This window comes from Tursiops truncatus, chromosome 1 (assembly GCF_011762595.2).
Source record: "Tursiops truncatus isolate mTurTru1 chromosome 1, mTurTru1.mat.Y, whole genome shotgun sequence".
Classification (NCBI taxonomy): Eukaryota; Metazoa; Chordata; class Mammalia; order Artiodactyla; family Delphinidae; genus Tursiops; species Tursiops truncatus.
This window is the reverse complement of record NC_047034.1, coordinates 71,518,076-71,542,858: the sequence shown is the minus strand read 5'-3', so window position 1 is coordinate 71,542,858 and position 24,783 is coordinate 71,518,076. Positions and strand designations below refer to the sequence as shown.

The 24,783-nt window shown below is 54.8% G+C and overlaps 2 protein-coding genes across 2 annotated transcripts; one reads left to right on the top strand and one right to left on the bottom strand.

Annotated features, from left to right (window-relative positions):
• The first annotated feature begins 1,233 nt into the window (after positions 1–1,233).
• RAB25 (RAB25, member RAS oncogene family) lies at positions 1,234–7,849 on the top strand. The gene is made up of 5 exons (XM_033857335.2): positions 1,234–1,497; positions 4,400–4,595; positions 6,209–6,402; positions 7,060–7,140; positions 7,520–7,849. Exons 1-5 carry the CDS (start codon positions 1,455–1,457, stop codon positions 7,630–7,632), a joined length of 627 nt encoding a protein of 208 aa, XP_033713226.1. The 5' UTR covers positions 1,234–1,454; the 3' UTR covers positions 7,633–7,849.
• An 809-nt stretch (positions 7,850–8,658) lies between these two features.
• MEX3A (mex-3 RNA binding family member A) lies at positions 8,659–21,854 on the bottom strand. Its single transcript, XM_033857328.2, has 2 exons — positions 17,975–21,854; positions 8,659–14,371 (listed from the first exon to the last, which is right to left on the bottom strand). The coding sequence occupies exons 1-2, from the start codon at positions 18,426–18,428 to the stop codon at positions 13,263–13,265; spliced, it is 1,563 nt and encodes a 520-aa protein (XP_033713219.1). The 5' UTR covers positions 18,429–21,854; the 3' UTR covers positions 8,659–13,262.
• Positions 21,855–24,783: the final 2,929 nt, after the last annotated feature.

The window sequence follows — 24,783 nt, the reverse complement described above, 5'->3', positions numbered from 1 at the left end:
CTTGGCCTCTCCAGCGGTGTGACCTCACCGGGCCGCCGCCACTCAGAGAAGAATCTTACCCACCTGTTGGCAAAACCTAGGGAGTGGGCTTCCCTGGTGGTGCAGTGGTTGAGAGTCCGCCTGCCAGTGCAGGGGACGCGGGTTCGTGCCCTGGTCCGGGAAGATCCCACATGCCGTGGAGCGGCTAGGCCTGTGAGCCATGGCCGCTGAGCCTGCGCGTCCGGAGCCTGTGCTCCGCAACGGGAGAGGCCTGCATACCGCAAACAAAACAAAACAAAACAAAAAACCTTGGGAGTGAGCTGAGAGGAACAAGGGGCTGGTGGGGGTCATGTTGGACAGAGAGAAAACAGGGCGTGGGAGTTCAGTGTCCTTCAGTCCTGAAGTCCCTTGGGGGACACCTTTTCTACTCTTGGTTGGGAGAGTGCCCCCTAGCGGCCTACAAGGGCCACCCCTTCCCTCTTCTCCAGGCATTCACAAGCTCACACAGACCTCCATATCAGTAAGCCCTTTGCAGACAGGAGGGCTTCTTTCTGAAGCCTCAGGTCCTGGGGAAGGAGTAGAAAAAATCCAGAAGTCCTGTCACTGCACTCAGACCCCTCACCTCATCTGCTGTTTCTGCCCCAGGTCTCCCCCTATCCAGCGTCCTTAGAACAAGGCTGGATGGGGAGCTACCAGCCCCTTTCCTAGTGCTGTAGGAAGGGACCCATCCCAGGCAAGCAGGTAGGTTGCAAGTTCCAGCTCCACCCAGGATGAGGAACTGCCCATCCCAGGCCCTGGGCTGTCAGGGAGCGGCAGAAGTTGCTATATCTAAGATGCACCTCCCAGAGCTCTGCGCTGCAGCAAGGTGACCCCAGCCCCTCCTCACGACAGCCCTTCCTCTTGTGCCCCTAGTTACCCCTCACCACAGGCTCTGCGGAAAAGCGGCAGGCCGAGTAGCTTCCTGCTCCCCAAGGGACTATTACTCACTGGTGGCTGGGCCCCCCATGGCCACAGGTCCCAGGAACCTAGCACCGCGAATTCTGTCCTCTCAGCTGGTTCTGTGAAGGTCCTGTCCCTGTCCCAGCTGCCTCCATTGTCACTCCCTTGAGCCTGCCTGCTGCCTGCTTGCAGGAGCCCAGGCTGAGAGCAGACACCCAACCTGTCTAACCTGTCTGACGTCATTGTCTCTCCACCCACCTGGGCCCCAGGTCTCCAGCCGCTCACTGTTCCTGTTCTCAGCTTCCGTCCTCTCAGCTTCCTTACAGCACCGCCACCTGCCAGAGCTGAGCCCCCCTAGGCCCTGGCTAGCCTGAAGTCGGCCCTCGATCCCTCTGGCTGCAGAAGTCTCTTTACTCCCGATGAGAGGAAGGCCGGATCCAGGTCTCTTGAGAGCTGAGGGTTGACGGCATTGAACCAACGCACAGACCCGTCACCTCTGCCCTCGAAGACACTTGTGCCCTCCATGTGGAGCCAAGATGGGGAACAGAAACGAGGAAGATTATAACTTTGTCTTCAAGGGTGAGTCGGGGTCCGTAGAGAAAGAGGAACGCCTGAGAGAGACCCAGGAAGAGCACAACAGAGCCAGAGGCCCCTTCCTGCTTTTTAATCACTTAGCAGGACCTACCTCCTAGGGCTCATCATTCCTTTGGATAAGAAAGAAAGCCTAAGGAGTGGGGGAGGGTCTGTTTACTGGCGCTGCCAGAATGCTCTAGTAAATAATGCTGATCACCCCTTAATGGTACCAAGTTAGGCTCCTCTGCCCTGTTCCTAATGGAAGCCCAAACCCCTAGGAATATTCAGCCACTGCAGCACCAGAGATGGAGGATTCCCTCCTGAGAAGAAGGGGAAACAAGCCGACTTAAGAGGAAGAAAGTCACCTTTCTAGGCAACTGTACAGGAAAGGAGAGATAGGATAGATCTATCCCGTCGTAGCGCTGGAGAAAGCCATAGGGAAGATGTAATGATTGGGAGAAGGGTCTAACAGAACCTGGAGGACCCCCAGCACCATGGCTTTGTCTGTCTGCCCCTTGGGCTCAAATACCAGCAGCTGGGTTCAACTTGGCTGTCCCTGGAAGCCCGCATGTATCTTTCCTGCTCCTTTATCTCGCCCCTGTGTTTGGTCAGTCTAGTGTTCCCCACCCCCACCTGCACACCTCCTTCAGGGCAGGGTGGACTGGCTGCCCTATGGTTCCCTCTCCAGCCACCCCACCCCACTGCCTCTCCCAGCCTCGGCCCCGCCCTCACTTGAGCTGGGACTCTCAGTTGACCAGGGGTTGGGGAACCTGTACTCCCAGCATCTTTCCCAGGAAGGGAGACAGAGTAAGGGTTAGCAGTAGACTGGGGCAATACTACTCCTATCGTTTATTGAACCCTTGCTATGTGCCAGCCAGTGGCTCATTAATCACCATAACAACCCCAAAATTATCTTTCATTTTGAAAGCATGAGTTCAGATCTCAGCCCGGCCGTTTACGAGTTATTACAGGTTGGGGTCACTAGAAGCAGACACTGAGAAGTTTGGGGCGTAAGATGTTTATTGTGGCCCAACAGCAGTGAAAGGAAGAGGCAGGACGCAGGATTGGGCAGAGGGAGAAGTCACACTACAAGGCAAGATCACAAAGCCTTGGCCGAGGGCAGGCAGCTCTGGGTTCCCCTCGCCTTGCTCGGGCGCTGCGTGCAGACTGCCCAGGAAAGGTATGACCTCAGGTGAGGCTACCCTCTGCATCAGAAGCAGATGCTGAAGGAGCCAACAGCTGAAGGCTGTGTGCTGACTGCACTGCCTGCGGCTGGGGGCAAGTCCTTCCTAGAAGGCTCATCTGAGCAGCACAGCTCGTGTTTACCACACTAGCTGTGCCATCTTGTGCAAATCATTTAACCCCCCTGTAAAAATGGGGTGATACTAATAATGGTACTTGCCTTATGGCATTGTTGTGAGGATTAAATGAGTTAATATGTGTAAAGCCTTCAGGATGGTGCCTGGCACACAGTAGGTGCTCAATAAATGTTAACCATTAGCATCTCCATTTTACAGATGAGGATGAGACACAGAGCAAATAGCTTACAAAAGGTCACTAAGTCAGTACTCAAAGCCAAGTCTGTCTGACTCCAAAGCCCTTGCCCTGAGCCCCTTTTGGGCCAGAGGGTAGGGCTCAGAGCACACCCACTGGGAGGGATGAGATGGGGATGAGGTTCCCAGTAGGGGAGAGGCAGGACACACAAACACACACACACACACACACGTCCACACAACCTCTTATCCACACACACCCATATAGCTCCCAGCTCTTTCCTGCACTAAACAAATAGGGAATTTTTTAAGTTGGCGGGGGCCTTTAAAGGTTTTATAAACAGGGAAACTGAGACCCAGAAAAGGTGAGCCACTTGTTCAGGGTCACACAGCTAGTCAGAGGCTGAGTGGGGACCAGCGCCCAGCATATGTGGTGTCCAGTCCTGGGGTGCCTGCCTGCCTTTCCAGAACCGCCCTGGGTAGCTCAGGGCCAGTGCGATTATGAGCTGTACTTACGGCAGCCCCACATTCTAACCCCGGTCCCAACTCACCCATGGTGGGTAAGGCTGGGCCCTGGGTGCTGCCCTCCAGCCTAAACGCTCTTCACGGCCCCGCTGGTGGCTCCTTGTCCCTGGAAACCTAAAGGTAAAAGCACTGTTCTACCAACAACAGTAACGACAGTAACAGTTTTGCACACTCACTATATCCTGGGCAATATCTCGTTTACTTCTTGCAACAATCCGTAAGATAGATGCTATTGTTATTACCACTTTTTCATAAGAAAAAGGTCAGAGAGGATAATAGCTTGCTGAAGGACACACATAGCTGGTCCCACACCCAGTCCCATGGTCTTAACCATACAAGACTGCCCCTTCTTGGGGACAACTGGATCCCAACTTCTTGTACACATACGTCCATACCTTTCCCCCACCTACAGACGTGTCACCTGCCAAACTTTCTCCTCACCCACGCTTCTGTTCACACCTCTGCTCCCCACGCAGAGACACACAAACCTCCCACTTGTCCTTCCAGCTCGTATACATAGAAACACGCACAATGTTCTCATACTCCCCCACCCAGAAATGTGCAACCTCCCCCCCAGGCCCCTACCCTCCCTCCTTCCTCACAGCCCTGAATGCCAATACCCACAAACAGCCCATAGACGTCACTCCATCACCATATTCGCAGGTCGACTCTGCAGCCACATCACAACACACCAGGCCTAGAACTCTTAAACGGCCTGTTTCAAACTCTCAGCCCTTCTGCCCCCCCCCCCCCATGGATGCATTCATGTAGAGTTGCAGACCCTAGCCTCTGCCAGGAGACCTGGCTCCCTCCTCAGTTTTCTGAGCTCAGCTCCCCTTTTCGGATGGGCAGACCCTCCAAGCTCAGCCCTTATCTCTCCACTCCTTCAGTGGTGCTGATCGGCGAGTCAGGCGTGGGGAAGACCAATCTGCTATCCCGATTCACTCGCAATGAGTTCAGCCACGACAGCCGTACCACCATCGGGGTTGAGTTCTCCACCCGCACTGTCATGCTGGGCACCGCCGCTGTCAAGGCTCAGATCTGGGACACGGCTGGCCTGGAGCGGTATCGAGCCATCACCTCGGCGTGAGCTGGGGTTGGGGGTCTCCTGGGGCGCGGGGGTGCTGGGGAAGTCAGGGCACACCTCTGGAGGAGAGGTGGAGGAGGAGAAGGAGGCAAGGACCCTCAGCAGCAAGTTCCCTGAATGGGACCACAGGCCACTGCGCCCGAGTCAGGAGACGTGAGTACTGTGAGCTACGAACAGTCTGAGACAGGCTGCGGTGATACTGACTGCTGGACCTAAACACAAGGGTCATCGCCACCACTTACTTAAGTCTTTGCTATGTGCCCAGGAAGGTACAAGGCACTTTACATTGGGCATTTTATGTAATCCTCAAAGTACCACAGGAGTAGGGTGCTATCATTAATTCCTCTTTAAATACGAGAAGTTTGAGTCTCAAGTAGATGAAATCAGGGTGCAGCTGGGATGGGGGCAGGTTCCGCGGTCAAGAGCACCCCCTCACTTCTGCACAGTGCTTTGCACTTGGCAGCCTTCACTGTCTAACCACAAGGTGAAGGGCTGGACCCCTCAGCTGCATTTTACAAAGACTCAGAGGACATAGAGGAACGTAGGTCTCCTGACACCAGACACAGAGTGTCTCCCAGTCAGTGTTAGGCCAAAGGTGGTGTGTGTGTGTGCGTGTGTGTGTGTGTGTGTGTGTGTGTGTGTGTGTGTAGTGGGGGACAGCACAGGAGTCAGGGGCTTTGTTTATACATACCCATTACTCTTGCGCTGGTCACCTGACTCTTTTTTTAAAACGTTTATTTTATTTATTTATTTTTGGCTGTGTTGGATCTTCGTTGCTGCACACGGGCTTTCTCTAGTTGCAGTGAGCGGGGGCTACACTTCATTGCGGTACGCGGGCTTCTCATTGCGGTGGCTTCTCTTGTTGAGGAGCACGGGCTCTAGGCGCGAGGGCTTCAGTAGTTGCGGCTCACGGGCTCTAGAGCGCAGGCTCAGTAGCTGTGGCGCACGGGCTTAGTTGATCCGCAGCATGTGGGATCTTCCCAGACCAGGGCTCAAACCCGTGTCCCCTGCATTGGCAGGCGGATACTTAACCACTGCGCCACCAGGGAAGTCCTGGTCACCTGACTCTTATGAGCCTCAGTTGACTCTTCAATGACATGGGAGTAATTAGATACCGCCAGTCTGAAGAAGCTCCATCTAACTCCAAGAGTGAGACTGGGTGCTTGCAAGGATGCCTCAGATGATAGGGGAGATTTAGCTAGTCCTAGAAAGACGGCCATGAGAGAGAAGACACTGTGGGTCAAGATCTTAGAGGTGGGACATCTAGGAGGCTGTCTTGACCAGAGCCCTGGTATACATTGGTGAATAGCAGGGGCTAAAATCAGAAAAAAAGACCTGGAGAAGCAGAAAGGCTAGGAAGGAGGAGGGAGCCAGTGGTTTTGGAGAAGGGAGGTGAGTCTTCGGAGGCTCCAAGACCAGTATCCCTGGAGGGTGCTCAGCTTCGGACATGGGAGCTTTGGGCTGCCCTGTGCGGTTTGGGTCTCTGGACTCTAGTTTTCATATTTCCCCATCTCTGGTACTCATCTCTGGCTTTTGGCTTGAGGGCTCTGCTCTGAGGCTGGGCCTGATGGCCCTGACCTTGCCTCTGTCCACCCCACTACCCCCCACCCAGGTACTATCGTGGTGCGGTGGGGGCCCTACTGGTGTTTGACCTGACCAAGCACCAGACCTATGCCGTGGTGGAGCGCTGGCTGAAGGAGCTCTACGACCACGCCGAGGCCACGATCGTCGTCATGCTCGTTGGTAACAAGAGTGACCTCAGCCAGGCCCGAGAGGTGCCTACTGACGAGGCCCGCATGTTCGCTGGTGAGAGCCCACCGTGACCCAGCCTGACCCCTCCAGCCCTGCCGATGCAATCCCAGATCCCACCTCCCCAGCCCCTGTTCCCACCGTAGGGCTCCGGCCTGGACGTCCTCCGCAGGATCCCCTACCTCTATCTCATCTTCCTCAGAATCTCCTAGACCCTCCCCTCTGTGACCCCGTGTCCCTCTTTATGTCCCACCACTTGCCCTGAGATTGTCTTTATGGGCAATTATTCATAGTTGGTTTTAGGACAGCCCACCCTGCGATGCTCAGAGATCTTAAGTGTAGCAGGTGGGCTCCCCTTGACCACCTGCAGTCACACTTTCCCCAGGCTTTCTGGGGTTTAGAGGCAACAAGATACAGTGGTTAAGGGTGTAGGCTGTGGAGTCCCATGGCCCAGCTTCACATCTCTTGGCCAATGACTAGCTGTGGGACACCAAGCAAGTTCTTTATTCATTCTATCTGCTTCTGGGCTTCAGTTTCCTCTTCTATAAGAAAGGGTTAGTATTCAAACCTACCTCACAGGTTGTTTTAAGTTTTATATGAGCTACACATGCCAAGGGTTTAGTGCATAAAAAATGTACATGGTAAACATGAAGTAAATATTATTATTATCGCGTTGGCCCTCCACAGCTAATGGTGTGCTTCCTTTCCTGTCAGAAAACAATGGGCTGCTATTCTTGGAGACCTCGGCCCTGGATTCCACCAACGTTGAGCTGGCCTTTGAGACTGTCCTCAAAGGTAGAGCCCCTGCCATTCGGCAGGCACCCTATCCCATCCGTGAGCCTCTGTGGACAGTGTGAGGAACGCAGACACCCAGCCCTCGCCCGCCCCAGCTGATTCCTCAGCCCCTCTGTCGACCCCCAGCCTTCTTAGAGCCTCCCTAGTATGCCCCCCACCCCCTCAACTGGAGCTTAGGGAAATAAGCAGAAGGCCACACTTACCAGGGAGCTGAGTCTTAGCCCTTTTCCACCCACGTAAGTAGAAGGGACCCAGGTGCCCAAACTCCTCTTCCTTCTAGCAGAACCCCCGGTGTTCAGAAAGGGGCATGTGCAGTGTGTATGCGGAGGGCGGGCTCTAAATCTTCATCTGACCTGACCACTGCCCTCTGCCCTCACAGAGATCTTCGCCAAGGTGTCCAAGCAGAGGCAGAACAGCACCCGGACCAATGCCCTCACCCTGGGCAGTGAGCCGGGCCCTGGTGAGAAGAGGGCCTGTTGCATCAGCCTCTGACCTGCCCCTGCTGGCGCTCTGGTGTCCCCCATTCCCACCCCAGATCCAGGAGCTTTCCCTGCCCTGTGGTTCCAGATGTCAGAGTGGCCGGTCCCTGTTCGCAGCCCCGCAGAGCTCTAAGGTCTTCATGCGCTGCCCCTCCTCCCCACATATCTCTATTATCGGTCACCCCCTCACAGAATAGGACCCCCCAATAAAGCTGTGTTTTGTATCAAGACCTGGACATCCTGCTGCTTCCTTGTGCCTCCCCTTCATCTCTGGCCCAGTTCCCCTCCCCCTCCCCCTCCCTCCATCCTCCCCACCATACACTGCCCCCCAGGGCCAGCTGCCTCTGGAGTCCGGGGACAGTGCCAAGGGGGTGGGAGGGGCCCGCCCTTCCCTCTGCCAACCCCCAGGGCAGGTAGGGGAGGGAGGACAGCATGGCAGAGAGGGGGTATCTGGAAGGCAAGACAAAAGGAAACCATCGGCGGGTACCATCTGGTGCCCAGGGCCCTGGTGCCAAGAACTGAGGGCACTCCAATGCCAGGGGTGAGGGGAGGAGGCGGGAGTCAGGGCTGGCCCTGTCTGTGTGTGCTGGGGAAGGGGTTTTAAGCCTGGGAGGTGGCGGGTCTAAGTGTTCCTTCCAGGTTTCTGCCTGACCCCGAAGAGGGGGTGTGGTGTGTAGGGATGGATTGAACCTGGTGGGGATGAGTGGGGAGTGCTGGGCTCTCAGCTCTCTGCCCCTTCTCCATCGAGTCCACGAGCTGGCTGTCCGGGGAGCGTCGAGGTCACCCAGCCTCGCCTTCCCCTGTTCTGCAGGGCAGAGTGGAAGGAGGTCTGCTGGCACCCCCAAGGAACAGAAGGCGGTAAATGGGGAGAAAAAAGAGAGGTTGAGCACTTGGAGACGCAAGTAGGGAACTGTGGAGAGCAGACAGGAGCCGTCCACTTCCTGCAAGGTGAGCAGGGTCGCCCAGAATCACACCAGAGAAAACCCCACTCACCCCAAGGTGGTTCAGACTCGCATGCAGAGAAAAGAGGCCAGAGCCATAAGTAATAATACTTTTAATAAAATTAAGTTCTTAATAGCACATTTAATACATTAACCCTCCCCCTTCTTGGTTTCTCTGTGTTTTGTGCAACATCACTTTGACTTGATTATTCATGGGTCCGTTTTTTTCCCGCCTTTATTTTGCTTTTGAAACGTTTTTCCTTGGTGGATTTGTAACGTGTCTTCACTAGATGCCTCAAATTAAGTCTGACCACAATCCTACTCTACTTTCTACAGTGGAGAGACCACTCCCCCTGCCCCAGGGCTGTCTCCCCCCACCCACCCTACCCCACCCGTACCCTCGCGCGGGGAAGGGGAAGCCCTCCCCACCCCAGACGCTACCTTCCCAAACTAGCGGGGTTTCTAGGACAAAAAGAGCAGGGGGGATATCTGTCCCTAGGTGGGGTGAGAAGAGTAAACTGGGGAGAGGGAGATGTGTGTTTGGGGTCTAGGGCCAGGGAGGGCCATGAGTCACTGGTGTCATGGAACAGGCTCTTCTTGCCAAGAACCAAGGGGCCTCCACACCCCCTTGGATAGGAGGGAGGGGCCCGACCTGATTGCAAGCTGGGGTTGGTAGAAGGCAAGTGCTTAAAAAACAAGTTGATTTCTCACAAGCGAAAGCCAAGCTCCCCAGTTTTCTGTGGGGAGGGCGATGTGCCCTGGGGCCAGGGCACAGTGGACGACCCCTACCTGAACACTTACAGATGGAGGTGGACTAGAACAGAGCATTAGGGTCAGGGTCACCCAAAGTTGCTGCTGCTCTCCCCCTGCCTTTGTACCCTTGGGGACCAGTTCTCCCAGGCCTTTAAGGGCAGCATCTCTGCTCTACCCCAGTGGGTGGGAAGTCCTTCTTGGAATCTAACTTCTATGAGATAATAAAGCACTTTTGCAAACCTGTAAAGCACAGTGCAGCTTTAAAGGAGAACGATTATCGAGTTGGCTCCTCCACCCGCTGCCATGGAGGTCAGAAGCTAAGTAGAATATTGGGTGGGAACAAGGAAGGGGGACAGACCACCCCCTCAGTCCCCTTGAAGCTCTGAGAAGGAAACATGTGCATGTGTGTCTGTTGGTGAAATGACCTACCAGGCTCTTGAATCAACCTGAGGTGGAGTGGATTGAGGTTATACTTCAAGAAGGACTTCCTCAGTTAGGCCCGGGAGAAGTTGCCTCAGGAGGGTTGGAGCTGGGCAGTCTCCATCCTCCCAGAGAACCCCAAGAGGACATATTCGCAGTAAGGGCTGCCCAACAGACAGGGAAGGCCAGGATGGCCAGGCCCTCAGGTACTGGGGTGCAGAGCAGGGGTGCAGGTGAATGTGCTCTCCCTCCTCTGCTGTCCCTAGCCCAGCCCTCCTCTGGTTGAAATGACCACTGTTCGTCCTTTCAAAGACCCTGGGAACTGAGCCCCTTATCTATTTGTCCTATAATTTAAAAATCCAAGGATTCTCAGAATCAACCCCAGCAGACGGGAAGGAAGCTCCTAACCTTACCTAGCAACCTGCTCCCACCCTGATATCTGAAGATGGAGCGGCTTAGGGTGGACTCAGCCACTTCCCTCCTCTATTTTCCTTTTCGTTATGACTTTTATACATTCTACTGGACCCAGGGGCCCTCAATGCTACTAAACTTTAAGCTATCTGAATATCATCTACTAAGTAACTAGTAATTCTTTCTCTTTTTCTCTAGGATTATATGAAATAAATTTGAATTATTATTATTATTATAATTATTATTTTGTAGTATTCTTTTCTTTTAAACCCCTCGGTTTCTTTCTTTTTCTTCTCTCTCTCTCATTTTTGGTTAAAAAAACAAACAAACAAAAAAAACTATTTCTCTTAAATCTCACACCTCTCTGAGGGTTCCCGTAGGCCTGCTAGGCCTCAGTTCTGGACTTCCCCTTCTCACTCGCCCCTGGGACAGGGCAGGGGAAGGGGGGGACACCCCAGGATCCTCAGTCCTCAGTCCTCCAGCTTCTTCCTTTCTCCTTAATCCCTTTCTTTGTTTGGCTCTGCCGGCTCCCCCGAGGGGGAGGGGTAGAGGGGAGAGGGAGCCCCGGGAGTGAAATCCAATCTACTTGCAGGGCCCCCGAGGGACCAAGTTCCCCTAGCCCCTGTCTCCACCATCCATCCCAGGATGCTCCCCCGGAAAAGCAAATGACATTCCTCCCCAAAAAAAAAGTGGGGGGAAAAAGGAACGTAAACCCGAACATATATTAAAAACACTTTTTTAAGATTTAACTCTGAATACAAATGTATTTTTTTTCTTCTCTCCCTACATATATTCTAAACCTTCTAAAGTTTTTTTATTTTTTTAAGGATCACTTTATCATAAAATAAAATATCCTTTTCATATAATAAATTACCTAATAAAAAGTCTTTTTTTTTCATATTAGCCCAGGTTCTTTGCTACATTTATACGGTAATAAACGCCTTTATTAAAATAGAATATTAAATTATAAAGAACTGCTTTTTTTTTTTTTTTTTTTTTTTTTTTTTGCTATTTTTGTTTTCTCTCCTCTGTGTTGGTCACCTATCTCGCTCCCTCTCACGCTCTCTTTCTCTCCTCTATCTTGTCTCTCACTATGTGTTTTGCGTTTGTTTCTAGGTTTGGCTCAATTAGTAAGAGTGGGATTGAATTTTCCGAGCCCCCTAGTGTAACAGTCTTCTGCCTTTGTGGGTAGAGTGGAGAGGGGGAGGGGGATCGACAGACAGACATCCCATCTTCCCACCCCCCTCCCCACCCCCCCTCGGCGACCGAGGGGTGCCCATTTGGTTTGGTTTCTATTGTACAGACATCTCAGGATGGCTCACATTGGCGGGAAGGAGGGAAGTTGTCACAGGCCAGTGTTCCTGGCTGTGACCTCCTTCCGCTCCCCTCCCTGGCTGGTGGTCTGGAGGGGAAGGCTGAGGAGAGGTGAGTTAATTCACAACAGGAGGAAGGAGAGGAGGAAATCCCCTCTGTACCCCCATCCCTGCACCCCCTCTCCATCCAGGAAGAATGGGACTCCAGAGCTTAAGTGCTCAGAGATCACTTAGAAGAGTCCCACCCTACTATATACAAGAATCTCCTAGGACCCCCCTGGGACTCCCATCCCCCATCCTCTCCTGGCCCGGCCAGCGGAACCCAGGAGGGCGGGAGGCTGGTGGCTGCCCCAGATGAGCAGTAGGGAAGCAGCAAAGGGGGTACAAGGCCTAAAATCATCCATGATTCTCAGAACAGGCCCTGCTATACCCCAATCCTGCTTGGCTCTGGACTGACCCCTGTCTGAAGACCTGGTCTCTCTCCTCAACCACAATGAGTGAGACACAGACTTCATGATTAGCGTGCTAATAAGGGTTCAGGTCAGGTCCAGAGAGGGGCGCACGGAGCGGGGCACTGCAGGGGAGGAGGAGCAGCCCCTCCCCCCAGCAGCCTCTCCTATGGCCTCAGGCCCTTTCCTGCTCAAAACTGCAGACACACTACCCTGGCTCTCCCCTCCCACCACCAGAAAATCCAGCCCAAGAACTGTTCCCTAAATGTAATGCCCCAAGATGATAAAGGTGGAGGTTTGACCCTTTATGTAACCCAGTATTGGTCCCCTCCTCAAATTTTCACTGAGAACGGGGATACATTCCATCAAGAATTTGAGGTGTTTCTTTGGAGGAGTAGGAGAGAGGGCCTCCGGATGCCAGAAGAGGAATTAGGGGGGACCATCAAATTGTTCTTCCCCCTACTTCTCCCCAGGGGGATGGTGTCCCCAAAGCTGGGCTGGAAGGAGCAGGAGGGAGGGGGGAGAAGGGAAGAAAGAGAAAGAGCAAGACAGGGCTGGTTGTGACAGCCAGCAAGGGGAAGCAAAGAGGAGAGTTGGGGGAGAGAACAAAGGAGTGAGGAAAACCCGAAGGGAAGAAAGATGGGGAGGAGAGAGTGGAGGGAAAAGCTGCAAGGGGCAGAGAGGGGCACCCCCTCTCCAGATTCCTCTAGCCCAGCATTGTGGGGATAGATGAGTTCTGAGCCCTTTATTGGTCGACATACTTCCTCCCCTTCCCCCTTAGAAAATCTATCCCGACTTCCGAAAGGGCCCCAACCCCCTTATACTGCTGGAAACCCAGGAACAGATTCCCAAACAGGATATGGCGGTGGAGGGTCTAAAGGGTCGTGGTTGGAGGTCAGAGGTCAGGACCAGAGGGCTTGGGGATCGTTAGAGCACCTCTAGATACAGATGGTAATTCTCCCTCTCCCTTTCCCCATCCCCTCCACAGAGGAAAGGGTAGTGTGACACACACAAGGGTAGGTGGAGAGGGGGTCAGGATACCTTCGCGGCCACCTCTGGCAAAACAAAAGTTTCTCTTAGCTGCTTCCAGACTGAAGGGTGTGTTGAGGTATCAGAGTTGTAACTCTAGTAAAATTTCCGGCCTGGCCCCCTCCCAACCTTTCCAGGACAGGGTGACCAGAGGCTCTGAAAGTGGTCCACCCTTCAACCACCATCGCCTCCCCTCCCCCCTCCCCAGAGAGCGAGTATCTCTAAGCACCTTGCCCCTCAAATCACTGATTTCCAAAAGGCCCTAGTGGAACACAGCTCCAAGAAGGGCCCCTGGGAGGTGGCCCCAGGAGGCAAGGGGCAGGGGGCTTAGGAAAATATTCGGATGGCTTGCGTGGCTGTGATGTGGCAGACGGGACACTCCGGGTCCGTCCTCTCGCAGATGCGTACTGCACACTCCATGCAGAAGAGGTTGTGTCCGCAGGGCACGAGTGCGGCAGTCACCTCACTCTCGAAGCACACCATGCAATCCCGCCCGCCGCCGGGGCTCCGCAGGCCGCCCCCACCAAGTTTAGAGAAGCCCTGGAGCGGCTCTCCCGGCGGGCGTCTCGGGAGTCCTGCCAGCTCAGGCCCCGCAGAGGCGGCAGGAGAGCGGTGCGCGCCCGGGGGCCCGGCGCGGGCCTTGGCGGAAGAGGAGGAGGAGGAAGAGGCGGAAGAGAAGAGCACCGAGGTGGGCGTGGCGTTCTCCTGGCCCGCCCAGAGAGGGGGGCTAGTCTCCGCCACCCCGTAATACACGTCCTGCTTGCCCACGCCGTAGCCGGGAAACAGGTACCCGCCGTAGCCAAAGTCCCCTCCCTGCTCGCCCAGGCGCGGGGCCTCAAAACCAGAGTCCACTCCACACTCGCCGATGCAGCCCAGACTGTTCTGCCTGAAGGTGGAGAGGGGCTTGCAGCCAGGCGGGTGCACCCGCCAGGCCTCGGAGTAGCGGCTATCAAGCGCGGCGTCGGGGCTCCCAGCCAGGAAGTCGTTTTCATTGTTGTACTCGAGGATCTTGCCCGTGCGGACCGCGATGTGCGTCTCGATCTCCTCGCGCGCACGCTCCACGTTGCCCGGAGCACCGGTGATCTCGAACACCGGGTCTCGGTCCCGGCTTGGCGTGATAATGTACGTGTTGGTCTGCTGCTGGATGCGTTTGATGGTTGCCCCCTTGGGGCCCACCACCAGCCCCACCACGCGGTAGGGCACCCGCACACGAATAGTCACTTGGCCGGGCAGAGCAGGCGCCACGCCAAAGGCGGCGCCCGACTTGTTGCGGGAGGCCCGGATCATGGAGAAGTGCTCAGCTGCTGAGATGATTTCGCGTCGGGCTGTGGCCACGTCCTCCCGCCGCCCGGTCACCATGAACACTGGCTCCTCGCCTCGCACCGGCGTCTTGATGTAGGTGTTGGTCTTGGCCCTCAGAGCCTTAATCTTGCAGCCTGGGATAGGTTGGGAAGGGAAGAGAGAGAAAGAAACTCACCGGGCAAGAAGGTTTGTGCTGAGTCCAACAAGCTCCTGCTCCTGCTCAGATACTCAGCCCCCCAGGAGCCTCTGTCTACCCTTTGAACCCCGCCCCCCCAATCCACCCTAACCGGAACAATTCACTCATCGTATCTTAAATCTACCCAACGTCTCTATCAACCACAGATCGTCAAATGTCCCAACATTCCCTTGAATTCCATTCAGGACCTCCAAATTCACGCACTCTTTGAAATCCTGAAAAAATCACTGACCCTCCAGACGAGGTGCTAACCTCAAACCTACTCACTAACTCCTCTCCAACCACGAGCCGTTCCCACAATTTCTCTACTGATTTCTGGCTACTCAAACTTCCAAATCACTTAATCACCCCACCCTGCCCTGCAACTGCAATCTCCGATCTGTCACTGATCTTGATCTTTCCTCAGAACTGCAATGGACCCAGCAACCCACAATCTACTCCTTACTTGATCTCCATGCCTTAAAAGTGTCCTCCAGTCTACTCTGGGACCACTGACCCCCAGCTGCTCCCATGCCTTCCACCATGAGTGTCTCTCAGTGGGTCCCAAATTCATAGCAAGTTTTCAGCAACTAGTGGAGTGTGGGAGACTGGGAAGGGTCTGAGAATCAGAGTTTCAAGAGGGAAAGGAGGATAATGATGTGTGGTGCCTGACCCCATGGACACTCCTGCCACCCTGTCCCCTGGGGGCAGGAGAGCCAAGATGGGCTGGGAGCTGAGTAGGGTGGGGAAGAAGGTGTTCTGGACCTGTACTCTTGCTTTGAAGGAGTGGGTTCAAGGTAGGAGGTTGGGGAGAGAGGCAGAAAGAGAAATGAGAAAGGCCCAGACAAAGAGAGACAAAGAGGGAGAAGGGGAAAGAGAAAAGTGAGGGAGGCTGGGGTGGCCACACTGCAGTTTAAAGGTGGCAGACCTTGATGGCTGACTGAACAAGCCTCTCTCCTCCTCTCCCACTTCCCTCTCCCTGCCCCTAGCTTCACACAGAACCTCAGAGACTCACATGCTTTCTCGAAGCACACATGCTACGCGTGTGAGTTTGCGCGTGCGCACACACACACGGACCTAGGAGCCGTGATGCAGTGTGCCTTTATCTAAGTGATACTTGTGGTGCAAACCTAATGTACACTTTCACATACCCCTCTCTCCCATACACACAGATTCCCTGCGTTTCAACCTTTCATCCGTCCCACTCTTCCATCCCCATCATTCCCAGCACACAAGCAGCACATTCCTATACACACCTGCCCACAACTTTGGTCCCCATTCACATTTAGACACGTTCACACCCCTCTCCAGATACACATTCACCATTCCCTTCCTCGCTCCCCAACCAAGGCCAGTGGTCCTAGTTTTCCGATTCTGCCCCAACCCTCAAACCACAGGCCTGGGGTGAGCTCATCTTTTTTTCCCTCTCCTTCCTCCACTCCAGATGGCTTCTTCTCCAGATTGGCTTGTGGGAGGAGAGAGTGGGTTGGGGGCAGCTCTCCTCACCTTCAAGAGACCTCAGGAAGGAGAATTTGCTCCTCCCTTTTTGTCTTCAGACCTCTTGGCAGCTGAGAAGTCCTACCTGTTGTCCAGCCCACATCCTTGCTGCTCTAATGTCAGTAAATGACTGCTCTATTTGTGAGGCATGGAGGGTTAAGGAACAGTGAAGCCCCTTCTCCTACAACTTCTAATCGCACGGCATCTGATAGGCATCGGGGTTCTGGCTCTAAGTTTTGAGCCCATAAACTTACGCGAGAGCTAGGTGCCTTTAGGGACTGGAGTTAGGGTGAGGAGGACAGGCCGGGTATAAAACTAAGGAGAAAAGCTAGAGGCCTGGAGGTGCAGAACTGGTGGTGGACCTCGTCCTGGGTTTCGCAACCCTGAAGAAGCATCTCTTGAAGGGAAGACCCAGTTGGCTTCACCTTCCTAGAGGTCAAATAGAGGAGCACTGACACTGCAGCAGGAGGAGGGAGGTTAGACAAGAGAAAGGACTTCCATTTACTAAAGGAATGAGGGAGAGGCCTATCTTCTCTGAATAGGAGAAATCCCCCTACTTTTATGAGAGACAGGCCCATCTGATGCGGAGGCAGAAGAGGAAAGAATGACTCTATGAAATTCCGGGGCCTCCCAAGACCACCCCCGCACCCAAGAAAAGATATCAGTGTCCCCACCCAATTCCAGGGCTCTGGGTCCCTAGTTTCTGGCAACAAGAGGAAATTCAACTTTTAAAACCAGAAATCTCAAGAGATGGAGTGCCCAGGAGGATGAGGGCTATGCCTGGGAGTGGCATCTTCCCCTCCTCCATTCTGGATCTCCCTGCAAAATCCCCCCAACCCCCCACACTTCTGGTAGATGAGGTGAGATGTGGAGTAGGGGCCCTCCTGGCTTGCCTCCCCTCTTCCCCGGCCAGCAGCCGGCCTCCTCCCTCACTCCCAGCCGGAATGCAGCTCCTCTATTGTTCCCCACTGTGGGACAGCTCCTCCCCTGCTCCTCCCCCACCCCACACCTCCCCAGCCCAGCCCCCTTGCAATTTCCAAATCCCACCCCCCAACTCCCCTTTGGGAAACTGGGAGAGGGAAGGGTCCCCAGGATCCCGTCTGCTCAATCTGGACCCTCACCAACACTCCCACCCCCACCCGCCCAGGGATGCTGGAGCGGAGGAGGGTGTGGTATCAGACATACTACACTGGATTAATTCTACACCCACACCCCCCTCCCCCCAACAACACACCCAGACACATGCCCTCCACCAAATCTCCAGGTGAAGGTTTCTTACCCCCCAGCATGCCCTCACCCACTCCGTCCTACTCTCTCACTACCAGAGAACCCTCTCCAGGCCTCTGGCCCCTGGCCGTGGCCAGCCCAGAACAAAAGCCTGAGAGGGAGGAGGAGAGGTCCACACCAGGACGTGGCACTTCATTGGAGGCGCCCCTTCCAAAACCCCACAGACCATTCAACTTTGGTGTGTGGGTGACCACAGCACTCCCTCCTCCCAGCAGCCCCCCTTTCCCACCTCACCCCCAGGCTGGGACCCTCCCATGAGCCACACCCCCTTCCATTCCTACACTCAGCCCAACAAAGAGATAGATACTCAGTCTAGCTTCCCAGGCCAGGTCTCCCCCAAAGTCTGTAACTCCAGGCGGTTGGGGGTCCCAGGGGTGCCCCCTCCCCAAAACCACTAGCAAATGCCGGAGTTGGGGCTTCTGAGTAACTCTTTGCACATTCCACCAGTTTTTCTGTCTACGAGTGGACACCCCCTCCGGACAGCCTCCCCGGATTGGAAGACCGATCCCCCTCCCTTTTCCCTCTCTCCACGAGAGGATATTTCTTTGTCTAAGGGCAGAGCCCTGGGGGAGGAAGGATCTGGAGAACAGTCCCAACTGGGGGGGTGGGGGTAGCAGGGAACTTTGTGGCACTTGGAAATCAGGGTAGGGGGCGGGTCCCCCTTTGTGGGGAAGGGACAGAGCCAGAGGCGGGCAAGAAGGGAGGAAATGAACTTTCCGTGGTAGGGATGGGGTGCCCCCCACTCCAATCCCTCTCCGCGGTCCCGGCGCCCGCTTACCTTGCCTGCCCACGATCTCGGCCACGTGCTCGGAGGTGGGCACGGGTACACACTCGGTGGTGTTGCTGCTGCCCTTCAGGCGCAGCTCGGCCTCTTTGTAGAGAGCGCAGAGCTTGGCGTCGCTGGCCCCTTTGGGGGCGGTGGGGGGTTGGGGCGTCTGCGCCGCGGGGGCCGCCGTCGGGGCGGCCGGGGGCGCCGCGGGCGGCGGCGGCGGGGCCGGCTGCGGGGGGGCGGCCGGCTGCGCGGGGGCGCCGCCCCCCCCACCTCCCCCGTCCTCGCCCGCCGTGGGGGCGGGGGGCTCCCCCAAACCCAGGAGGCAGAGTTGATCGAGAGCCAGCTGAAGGGCGCGCTCGTCTTCCAGCAGCCCTCGGTCCTTAGCGCTTCCCCCGAAACATCCTAGTTCTCCAAAGCCCCCATTTCTTTCCATTATTCCAGATACCACTAGACTAGGCATGGCGAAACAAAAGCTGGGGGAGAGAGAGAGAGGGAGAGAGAGAGAGAGAGAGAGAGGTGGTGGAAGGGAAAAGAGGAGAGAGGAGGGGAGGGGAGAGGAGAGGAGGGGGGTGTGTGGGGAGGGGGGAACAAAGAACTGGGGAGGGGGGAAGAAAGCGAGATAGAAAGATAGACCCTCCCCCTAAGCCCCCCTCCCCAAACACCCTGTAACCCGACTCCCCTCGCCCCAGCCCCCAGGGTGGGGGTGGGGGGAAAAAGAAGCAAAGCCAAGAAAGCAGATCTCCTCTCCTCTCCGGGGGTGACGGGGGGCGGGGGGCTGCGGGATTTCTGCCCCCACCCCTCCCGCCTCGGTCCCGGGAGTCTCTAGACCCCACCGTCCAGACGCCCCCCTTAGGCTCCCGCACCGAGCCCCAGTCCAGGAGCGGCGCTCAGTGGCCCCCAATAGAGCCCAGCCCCTTCCAGCGCTCAAACTCTTTTGTTTTAAATGAACTGGATGGAGCAGCATGGAACTGACGGGAGGGGGGCGCGCCGGGGGCGCCCGGGGCATGCCGGGAGTTGTAGTTTCCCGCCCTCGGGGGCGCGGGGACGAATTCCTTGACCCGAGGAAGATATGGATGTGCCTTCGGTCTTTACTCGCGGCTGGGAGGCGAAGCTGGGGGTGGGATGGAAGTCAAGGTCCCTCATTTTTCCAAGAGGCGGGCACCGGGAAAGGAGTCAGTGTACAGAAACGGAACGTGTTGAAAAAAGGCTAATGGAATGTGCCCCCCTCCCAAGACGGGCTCCTTCCCGATCCGGGCAGGTCTTTGGTCCCTTTTTCTTATGGTAATGGGGGGGGGGGGCGAGAGGGCGGGGAGCGGTCCCGGCTGGGTCACTGCGGCTTTCTGTCGCTCGCTCTTTCTCTCGCTCTCGCTCTCTCTCCCCTCTTCCCCCTCCCTGCCGCGCTCCCTCTCCGCTCTCAGCTCCCCCCTCCCGCTTTCCCAGAGTCGATCCCGGCTCTGGGCCGCGGGGAGAGGTTCTCCGCAGAGCAGACAAAGCCCGCAGCCGCGATGCGGGGAGAACACGGCTGGGCGCGCTGGGGGGGCCGGGATGGGGTGCCGGCTTGGAGGGTGGGACCCCTTGGTAAAAGACGGGGTCCCCTCATCTCCAAGCGGCAAGCCATCCCCCCTCGTCCTCTCCCGCTCCCCCAGTCTCGGAGATCTGAGAGGCACCGACTGGGAGGTGAGTTAGTTAACATCCTTCTTATCAGTAGAGGGGAGCTGGGAGGGCTGTGGAGAGATGAAGTGAGGAGGATGAAGGGGTGGAGGGAGAGGAGAGAAGTGGGGGGACAGAGAGTGAGGAGGCAAGGGAAGTCTTAAAGGCATGATGTGACTTAACAGTTTCGGGTGAGAGCCAGGAGCTTTGGGTGCGACAGAAGGAGGAAAGAGAGACTGGATGGAATGGAAACCCAGACTTCTTCAGGCCTGGGCCATATATGTAGCTTGCGGGTGATCTGTTCTTTAGCCTTCACCATCATCCCACCTCTCCCCCACTGAAAACCCATTAATTCAGCTCCTTTGACTCTGGAAATTTGGTGAAAGTAAAAATCAGTTTTTAAGGCATGAATCGGACAGTTGGGCACTTTTAGGGGAGTTTGTGGAAGTTGGAGTGTAATGCAATCTTTTCTCCCCTTACCCCATAGCTTCAACATTTCTTTTGTTACCCTTTTTATGCCTGGGTCTTTCCCAGTAGGAGAAGGGATGGCACTGCAGCTTGAGGGCTTGAGGTCAGACTTTTAAGAACTTCCCAAAAGTTTTATAAGAATGGGTGGGTGAGCTACAGTGGTAAGGTGTCCTTTTCTGGAGTGCCTTGGAAACCAAAAATCTGAACTAGTTTGTGAGGTAAAGTCCTGCTTGGAGGCAGGGGAACAGAGGAGATGACCTCATAGACCAGGCACTGTGAGGCCGTGAGGGCTGAGCTGCAAGCCCAGTTCCCTAAATTGATTCTTGGAGAGAGTAAATTTGCACACCAATGGGAGGGTGGGAGCCAGCGTGGAGGATCACAGGAGGGGTTGGGGGTTGGCACACTGCGGGGCTCTTGCTTCTTTGCCTGGCAGAAGATGCAGGGAAGGGGAGCCATGACTGAGAAACCCCGGAAGCCCCGGGAATTGGAGAAGGGGTGCCCTCTGGATCGAGGATTTAACATAAAGTTAACAACAGACCTTCTTGGATTGGGTGCTCCCGCCTCTAAGCAAGAGTGGGCGAGGAAGAATTGGAGAGACATAGCCCTGTGGGAGTGGCTGTTTCCTGCTCTTGTCCCCTCTCCTTCTGCCCCAGGAACTTGGATTGGGGGAACCAGGCTTGGATTGGGGGAACCAGGGAAAGCGTCCTACTCTGTGGACCAGGTGACTGTTTTTCACATGAACAGAAATCGCAAACGGTTGCATAGGACTGATTGTGTGCCAGGCCTTTCTGTCACCAGCCGGTCTGAGCCTTCCTGTCCCCTCTGAAATGAGATTCCCCCTAGACACTCACTCCTGAATTTGCCCTGCTTCCCACTTTCCTCCCCACTAAGCTAATTAAAGCAGGAGGTTAATGACCAAAGAAGCCTTGGGGGTTTGGCCAGGGAGGAAAACAAAGGACAGAAACAAGTGTGTGCGAGTGGGGAGGGGACAGCTGCTGAATGGGAAGGGACAGACTAAGGGGCAGGGTAGGGGAAGGGGCAGTCCCTGCTGGACCCCCGCTCACTGATCCAACAAGGACTAATCAGCCCCCCTGGGTGTGTTCATGTACCATGGGTCCACCCTCAGGCTCCCACTGACTCCAAATAGCCAAGGTGAGAGAGGCAAACGTGAACCTGGCACCTGGAGGGCAGGACGTGTGTGTGAGCGCACTTAGGTCTGGGGCTTGGCTGTGCACATAGAGGCATGTGCCTGCAGATTGTGCGGGGTACATCCACCCACAGGGGGCCTGCCAGAGTGCCCAGTGGCAGCAGAGCCTGGCGATGGGCACCTTGAGGAGCCAGGTTCTCAGGAGGTTTTTTTTTTTTTTTTGGCTGTAGGATCTTAGTTCCCTGGCCAGGGATTGAACCCATGCCCTTGGCAGTGAAAGCTCGAGTCCTAACCACTGGACTGCCAGGGAATTCCCTCGGGAGGGGTTTTGATGAGTCCTTCCCTCACTCCCAGAGGCTGGTGCCCTCCTTTGTTCAGGGGATTCCCCTCCTCCACTGACATTTGTGTTGGCCAAGCTGAGTTTCTGTCCAGGGGCCCTCCTTTTCCTCTCTCCCCCGCCTGCCCATTCTAGAATTAGGCCCATGAGGGCTGAAGGCCTTACTTAAACAATTTTGCTTGGAACTAGGTAGCTATGCCCGCCCCACCCCAGCCCTCACTCTGCCCATGACCAGCAAGGTGTGTAGGTGGCATATCTCTCCCCTTCAGGACCTTGGAGGACAGGACTGTGTGTCTCATCTTTTTTTTTTTTTTTTTTTTTTTTTTTTTGCGGTACGCGGGCCTCTCACTGTTGTGGCCTCTCCCGTTGCGGAGCACAGGCTCTGGACGCGCAGGCTCAGTGGCCACGGCTCACGGGCCCAGCCGCTCCCCGGCATGTGGGATCTTCCCGGACCAGGGCACGAACCCGTGTCCCCTGCATCGGCAGGCGGACTCTCAACCACTGCGCCACCAGGGAAGCCCTGTGTGTCTCATCTTTGTCATTGTCTCCTACCCTAGTCCCCCAGTACCTAGCACACGGCCCTGCCCAGAGCAGAAGCTCAGTAAGGGTGTAGTGAGTGTAACTGCGCATTCCAAGCTTCGTGATGTAGGAGGAAGGAGCAGACCTCTGGAGCCAAACATGCTGGGTGTTAATTCTGCCCCTTGAGCAGTCAATTACTGCTGAGCCTCGATTTCCTCATCTCTCAAATGGAAATAATAAGCCAAGTTCCTAGCACAGTGCCTGGCTCATTTAAGGTGTTCAATCAATGTTAGTTTGGGGGCCCTGGTTGCTCTCCCCTGGCAATTGACTTTACCTAGACTGTGGTCTTCATTAATTAATTTTAATTAATTCATTCAGCTAACTACTTCCTATTGAGCTCTTAGGATGTGCCAGGCACTGGAGGAGGTCCTGACCCACTGTGAGTCATTTGAAGATAGTTCTAGATCTAGACTTGCAGAAATAAGATCATCCCAAACAAACAGCAGATAAATCCAAAAATAATTCCTGTTGAGCACTGGAGTGCAGGTGAACTCTGTATGTCTCTAGCACACACACAGCCTCAGGCCTGAGGAACAAAGGACCCTGTGGAGTCGTTGAGTTGGCTGTATGAGCGTGTGTGTCTATGTGCAGGTGTATCTGTGTGTGTGTGTGTGTGTGTGTGTGTGTGTACACAGGTCTGGCTGCAAGGCAGGAAAGGTGACCCAGTTGAGAGTGGGATGGCCCAGAACTCGAGTGGAGGCTGAAAGACAGGAGTGGGATGGGTGATCCAGACTGTGCTTATCTGTGTGTGGAGCTGTGTCCCTTTTCTTCTTCCAGCAAACCTGGGCACCTATTATTGCTGTCGTACCAAGGGATGGGGCACAAACCTAACACCTGCCCCTCCTCTGCCCTATTCTCAAAGCCCCCAGGGAGGGAGGCAGACACAGGAGGCTACCATCAAGGTTGCCCTAGCAAGCTGGCTGGCCCTTATAGAGGTTATCTCATCCATCTCCCTACTCCTCTCGGGATGCCTTCTCCATCTGTCTTAATCAGCTGGGCCGCCTGTCCTGTACTTTATGGGGTTTATGTTTTCTTTTCTTAATACCCCTCCCTATGGGAAGTCTACCTTGTGATCTAAACACCATTCGTCCTGCTGAGAGTGCAGCCAGTTTTCTCTCTGTTGCTGGAATACACTCAACTCATTAATTTCTTTCCTTCTTTCTTCCTTGCTTCCTTCCCTCCTTCCCTCCTTTCTTTCTTTCTTTCTTCCTCTCTTTCTTTCTTTCTTTCTCTCCCTCTCTCTCTCTCCCTTTCTCTTTCTTTCTTTCTTTCTTTCTTTCTTTCTCTCTCTCTCTCTCTCTTTCTTTCTTTCTTTCTTTCTTTCTTTCTTTCTTTCTTTCTTTCTTTCTTTCTCTCCCTCTCTCCCTTTCTTTCTTTCTTTTCTTTCTTTCTTTCTTTCCGGCCACACCACACGGCTTGTAGGATCTTAGTTCCCCGACCAGGGATTGAACCCAGGCCATTGGCAGTGAGGCAGTGAGAACACAGAGTTAACCACTGGACCACCAGGGAATTCCCCTCAACTCATTAATTTCAATCAGTGAGAATGTATTGGGTAAAATTCTCTAGGACACACAAAAGAAGTAACAGACTTGATCTCTGCCCTCAGCAAGACACAGAAACTAGCCTACATGACCCAGAGAACACGGACAAACAGGATTAAACGTGAGGGCAAAACAGTCTTTGGTACTTGGAGGCCTACAGAGATTGGAGAAGAGAGGAGGTCTCTCTGGGTCCTTCCACTGTTGTGGGCCCAATCTCCAAGGGCTTTGGACCTGGACAGACAAACACCTCTCTGCTCCTCCCCTGGGACCACTCCAGCACTCCCCCTAGCAGGTCCCCTGCACTCTCTGATTTCCCTAGGGAGAGCAGCTCCGAGGGGCTGGGGCAGAACTAGGGTCCCCCAGGACAGCTGGCTGGCAGGGCCCCTCTGGGATTCAGGGCCGGACCCAGGTGTCCGGGAGGCAGGTGATACCAGAGCTGTGACAGTTGGTCCCCAGATTCCTCACCCAGTGGCGCCAGCTCTGGTTTCGGGCTGAGGCAAGGGAGGGGGAGGGGCACCTGGTGCCAGGCAGGGCTGGGTGTTCTCTTGGGGCAGGGAGAAGGAGGCAGTAAACATGCCCTTGCTAGGTTGTTGGGGAGGGATTTTTCCAGTGCCCTCTCTGTGCCAGGCACTGTACTGGATACTAACAGGGGATACTGAAGCATAAGACACAATCTGGCACAGGTGAATTAATGGATATAAAAGACTGTATAGAATGTCATAGGTGGACTAGAAACTAAATGAATGAATGAATAGATTCACCAGTTATCTAATGACCTTGTTTTACAGAGAGGAAGATTGAGGCCCAGAGAACTCAGGTCCTATGACTCTCTTGTGCCTTTTGTTCCATCATGCTTCCTTTTTCAGGAAAGGGAAGAGGAAGTTAGAGAGAGAGGGGTGGGAAGAGGGACTTTCCAATTCCTGAGTTTCCTTATTTCCAGGCTCTCTTCTTGGTGTTTACAGACTTGATCTCATTTAATCCTCTTACAACTCTGTGAGGCTGGAATTGCCATCTCTGCTTAACCTCAGGGACCTAAGGCTCAGAGAGGTTAAGTAACTTGCTCAGGTCACACAGCTGGTAAATGGACACTCCA